Here is a 6000-nt window from a genome sequence, read left to right on the forward strand (position 1 = left end):
AGTTTTTCCTCCCCACTTATTTCCAAATTTGTGTGTAATGTTCTACTACTTTTATTAAAAAAAAAAAAAACAAAACTGTAATGAACAAAGAAAAGAAGGCCAAAAGCTCCTTAGCTCTGTGGGACTTTGGGGGAGAATGTTCACTAGTTTTTAAATTTTGCTCTGTTGTGGCACCCTCAGGCTACCAAGCGGCCGGGAAAGGAGGACAGAGCTGGAAAGTAGGGGCTCACTCCCACTTACCCAAAAGAGCCTTAATCTAGGTTATATGTTGAGCTTCCTAGCAAGAGGTCTTTTACCAGAGGCTTTCATGGCACCAAACAAAGGTTTAAATAGTGGCATTTCCCAAATATTCCCCCTTTTAAGAACTACCAGTTTACTTTTCAAACCATTTGGTAAGGTTTATCCTATAACTTATTACACCTATCATGTGACTTCAACAAACAGATTATGTGTAACCTGACTTTTTTAAGTTTATTTATTTTTGAGAGAGAAAGAGAGAGACAGAGCATGAATGGGGGAGTGGCAGAGAGAGAGGGAGACACAGAATCGGAAGCAGGCTCCAGGCTCTGAGCTATCAGCCCAGAGCCCGACGCGGGGCTTGAACTCATGGACCGCGAGATCGTGACCTGAGCTGAAGTCGGACGCTTAACCGACTGAGCCACCCAGGAGTCCCTAACCTGACCTTTTTTGATGACAGGGATGCATCTTTCTGTAGCTAGTGTATTCAGCTGCAGCCCTATGGTGCCTCAGAGCTTACCATGGTGAGTCTGTACCATCCACATAGGCAGCTGGGCTCTGAGCATCCTAGCTGCTTCCTCCAGTCTTCATTTACAAGAGGCAGCATGGCACAGTGCTTAACAGACTTGGATCTCAATCCAAATCAGGGTTTATTACCTTGGGTAACTTACTTAACTGTTCAGTGTCTCAGTTTCCTCATCTGTAAAATGGGTATGTAATAATGCCTACCCCATAGGCTTGTTGGAGAGCGTGTCAATACAGGCAACTTAGCACAGTGCCTGGTACGGTATAAGTACTCAATCTATGTTAATATTGGTGTTGTTATGATGACAATTATTACAGTTGTTAGGTCTGCTATGGTTACATATGTATCTTGAGCATCTGCTAACTGTGGGACTGTTTTGGGACAGGCCCCTTCCCATTTCCAATTTGCTGTTTGTACTCAGCTGTGATCCTGGAAACCAGTTCAATGAATGTCTTAGAACATTTTCAGTGAGGGCTGATCCCTAACAGGGGCTCTTAGTCAAGTGGACAGAGTTTGAAATATCTATCGTGATGGCTCAGAAGCCTATTCCCTATAAGGAGAGGATAAATAAGAGAGTTATAAGATGTGGTGTTTGGTGCTCAGGAGGGAGGAGCACACAAGAAAAGCAGAGGGTGTTTTTGTTTTTTGTCTTTTTTTTTTTTTTTTTTTTTTTTTGGGAGGCAAAAAAATATTAGAGTATAAGATTAGAAAGTAAGAATAATAGGAAAGCTCTCTTTACAGAGACGGGACATTTGAAAGTGACTGCCTCTGTTTTTTGCTTTTTAAGAAAGCTTACATGTCTTAGGAGGAACTGAAGAGTCCCACCCCCAGAAGGCACAAATATATAAAAATTAGCTCCAGGGGCTGTATTGGGAGGTAAAGGCCTGTATACCTCATATATTCCAGCCGATAAACAGACAGGAGATAGGTGGACATGGCAAAGTCCAGCTTGTTGATGAGGGCGGACACTTCGGGGGCAGGGTCCAGCAGGTTGATGATGGTGCTGCGGAGCTCACTCAGTTCAGCCTAGGAGGAAATAAAAGGCTCAAGGGCTCACACAAGCACCTGGAGGGGAAAGCGGCCCTCCTCCAGGAGAGGTGGATAACATGTGATAACAAGGACAAAGAAAGGATCTGCCCATTGTTCAAGAAAGCTTAGCAAAATCCCTGCCCTGCATCATCTATCCTTGGCAGGGTGAGAATCCTTACAGGGGTGACTGTGTCGTTTTTCATGGCCGAGTTATACTGGAGGACGGAACGCAGTGGTTCTTTGCTGGGAAACGTGAGCAGGGGTGACTTGGTGGCTATTTCACAGACCCCCTCGTACCATTCTTCTGGCCAAAGTCCTGCAAGAGAGTGCCCATGAGTGAGACCACCACCTTGCTCAAGAATCACTATAGAGCAGTTGACAATGACCATTTCTACAGTCGTGGGTCCTTTGCTTGAGCCAATTACCCCAAAATGGGGCACAGAAATGAGTTTGTCTTCTAACTTGGATGTTTTTTTTTTCTAAGATTCATGGTATTCTTAGAACCCTAAAATACATCTGGGAAGTATAACATTTGCATACACACTTGTAGGAAGCAGCAGCTGAATTTGAACTAGTTTTGAATGCATACACATTCATAATTAGGTAGAGTCCTACTTCCACCTTTGTTTTCACTCTGCACTCTTGTCTTCCCCAGAAGAGCAAGTATTGCCCTACCTGACCCCTCCACTGCGAATCCCATCAGCACAGAATAGAGCCAGAAGTCCCGGAAGAGCTTCTGCAACCGAGGTTTGGCTTCTTTGATGGGAGGCAACCTTCGGGTGAGCTGATATACCAAGGACAGAGGGAGAAAAGGAAGTTATTTGCTTGTAAGCCCTAAAACCTACAGATGTGAAATCAACCACAGATTCATTCTCCCAGAACCTGTCAGTCATTTTGGGTAGGAAAAGACACACTGAGCAGTGACCAACACCTCTTGATCAGTTCACTGGTAAATACTCACCCATTCGGCAAACATTTATTGAGTAGCTAATGTGCACCAGGCACCATGCCTGGGAGGTGAAAAGCCCCATTCCTGCAGAGGACTTGCTGCCTAGTTTGGAGGCAGGTGAGGAAATAATCACAGTGTGGCAGAGATCCTGGAGAAGGTGTCATGGGTCTCAATGTTACTATGCAAGGAACTCTTAGCCAGGCAGAGAAGAGAAAGCAGCCCATCCTGGGTAGGGCATGGAGGGCCTGGGGAGGCTGGACCTCAGGTGAACAGTTGTGACTGAAAAGAAAGTGTGATCGTGAGAAATCTCGTGGATCAAGGAGAAGTGGTTTTCAGATCTTTTCTGGCAGCGCAACTTTTCCAAACAATAATCTTGGGCAGAATCCCAAGATGTAAAACAGGTATAGGCAGAGTTGCTTAGGCACAGGAGTGAGAGGCTGAAGTCCCTGCATCCTTGCTCCAGGTGGTGTCCCGCCCAGTATAAAGCAGGCAGTAGCTTGTAGTTATGCAAAAAATGTTAAATTTGCGCACAGCACCTCACCTATTGGACAAACTGGTCCTCACAGAACCCCCAGAGGACGTCAAGCCTCCTACGGTGATAATCAACTTACGATGAGGGGTCTCTGCAACACAAACATTCATGAGTGCCAAGTATGGGCCAGGGTCACGGGGTAGGACACATGATGATACCATTGCTGGCAGGGGTGGGGGATCACAGAGAGAGATGGGCACCTGAACCCATGACTGGTAAGGACTATATAAACTGGTACACTATTTCCTGGAAAGCAATTTGGTAAAATGAATAAAAAATTCTAAATAATCCCATCATTTCACCAAAAATCTCCTCTCTAGCAATGTATCCAAAAAAATCTGAGTTAGGCACAAAAATGTTGTAAGATTTGTTAGAACAGAAAAAAAAAAATAAGGGCACCTGGGTAGCTTAGTCAGTTAAGTGTCTAACTCTTGACCTCAGTTCAGGTCATTATTTCACAGTTCTTGGGTTCAAACCCCAAGTTGGGGACTGTCAGCACAGAGCCTGTTTGGATTCTCTCTTTCTCTCCCCCGCCGCATCCCTTCCCCTGTTCATGCTCTCTCTCTCAAAATAGATAAACTTAAAAAAAAAAAAAAAAAAGAGCTGGACGCTTAACTAAGTCACCCAGGCACCCCTGGATCCTGGATTTTAAAAAGCTATCAAAGAAAAATAAATAAATAAAAAGCTATCAAAGAAGTCATGGAGAAATCTGACTGGGATATGGCTGATATAAGAGAGGAGGATTGATTTTCCTAGATGTTAACAGTGGTGCAGAGTAGGGCAAAGACCCTTCCATTTAAGAGACAAAGCTCCAGCGCCCAGGGCTGAAGTGTTATGACTTCCACAACTCCCTTTCAAATACCTCAGGAGATACCCTCAGGGGGTGCACACACAGGGAATTAAGCAGATAAGGCAAAATAGTAACTGTTTTATCTAGGATGTTGGTATATGGATGTCCATTATTCAATTCTTCCAATTGCTCTGTATATTTTTAAATTTCATAATAAAAAGTTGGTGGGGCACCTGAGTGGCTTAGCCAGTTGGTTAAGCATCCAACTCTTGATTTCAGCTCCGGACATGATCTCATGGTTCCTGAGTTTGAGCCCTGCGTTGGGTTCTGTGCTGACAGTGCAGAGCCTGCTTGGGATTCTCTCTCTCCCTCCCTCTCTGCCCCTCCCCTGCTTGCTCTCTTTCTCTCTTTCCCTCTCTCATAATAAATAAACTTAAAAAAAAAATTTAACAAAAAAAAGCTGTAAAACATACCTAACCATAAGGCAAGCCTTGTAACTAGAAAGAAAACAATGGAGTATGTGTGGCAGAAGGTACTGATTTACAGTGGGGGCCAAAACTATACACCTCCAATGGGGAACAGATCCAAAACTGTCAGAATTGTCAAGAAGGGCTGTCAACACTCAGTTACATGATCAGAAACCTAGATATGTAAGGGGCAACTGGGTGGCTTAGTCAGTTAAGCATCTGACTTTGGCTCAGATCACGGTCTCATGGTTTGTGGGTTTAAGCCCTGCTTCAAAATTCTCTCTCTCAGCCCCTCACTCACTCACACTATCTCTCTCAAATATAATAAGAAAAAGAAATCAAGCTATGTAAGAAACATTATTTATTAGTTTAAAATAATCTAAGCAATATATACTCATAGAAAAGAAATTTCAGCAAAGAAGTACATAGAGTGAAAAAGGAACACTTTCTACCTGCCTTCCGTGTCCAATGTTAAAAGCTGGCTGCATCTCCTTCCAGACCTTTCCTGTGAATAAACTATGTGTGGTGAAAGTGATAATAGCTAACATTTACTGAGCATTTACTGAGCGCCGGGTGCCATTCTCTGTGCTTTCCACACATTATTACCTCATTTAATTTTCACAGCAACCTTATACAGTAGGTATAACTACTGTTTCAGAGAGGAGAACACAGAGGGCAGGAGGTGGGATTCCTGTCAGAGTAGCCAGTTCAGCCTTGGTGAAGCCCAGAGCAGATGGTGTGAACACAGCAGCGATGTGGTGGTCCAGAGAGACAACTTCCATGCAGAAAGAACAGCCAGTGCTAAAGCTCTGGGGGGGGGGGGGGCAAGCTTAGTGTGTGAGAACAAGGTAGAGGTGGAGGGAGCTGGCCTGGAGCAGATTATTAGATCCCTGAAGATTCCAGACAGAGGTAATGGACACTCTGAGCCAGCGTAATGGTGCCCACACTGAAGTCCTAGTACTGAGTAGGAACGATGAAGATTCTGAGAAAGCAACGTGTGAGTAAAGCTACTGAGTGCTAACCTAGACCCAAATCCAGCCACTCTTGCCAGGTCTTGAACACAATGGACAGCCCTTTACATGCCAGAAATTTCTCAAAATGAGTAACACACAGACGCCCTGCTATGGGCTCCTTAAGAGCACCTACAGAGTCCCCAGAGAGTTATGTTCTCCCTTTAGAGGGTCTCTGGGTGACAAACACACTCTCAGGTACCAAAATCAGGGAGCAGCACTCTGTGACAAGTTGGTCTTCTAGGCAATCCAGAACATTCCTATAATAACATTTTATTTATTTATTTATTTATTTATTTATTTAGTGAGAGAGACAGAGGGAGAGGGAGAGATGGGGGGAAGGGAGAGATGAGGGAGGGGGGAGAGATGGAGGGAGGGAGGGAGAGAGAAAGGGAGAGGGAAGGAGGGAGGGAGAGAGGGAGGGAGAGAGGGAGAGAGAGAGGGAGAGAGAGAGAGAGAG

At 44.6% G+C, this 6000-nt stretch overlaps 1 protein-coding gene across 1 annotated transcript in view; it reads right to left on the reverse strand.

Annotated features, from left to right (window-relative positions):
• Positions 1-6000, reverse strand: part of PI4KA (phosphatidylinositol 4-kinase alpha) — a 113497-nt gene that overhangs the window by 44545 nt on the left and 62952 nt on the right. Inside the window, exons 20-22 of the mRNA XM_049619722.1 lie at positions 2468-2576; positions 1972-2108; positions 1656-1789 (exon numbers count right to left, since the gene is read on the reverse strand). Of these exons, the coding sequence (XP_049475679.1) occupies positions 1656-1789; positions 1972-2108; positions 2468-2576 (380 nt within the window). The remainder of the gene's footprint in view (positions 1-1655; positions 1790-1971; positions 2109-2467; positions 2577-6000) is intronic.

The sequence above is a fragment of the Panthera uncia genome (genome assembly GCF_023721935.1).
Source record: "Panthera uncia isolate 11264 chromosome D3 unlocalized genomic scaffold, Puncia_PCG_1.0 HiC_scaffold_8, whole genome shotgun sequence".
NCBI classification, from domain to species: Eukaryota; Metazoa; Chordata; class Mammalia; order Carnivora; family Felidae; genus Panthera; species Panthera uncia.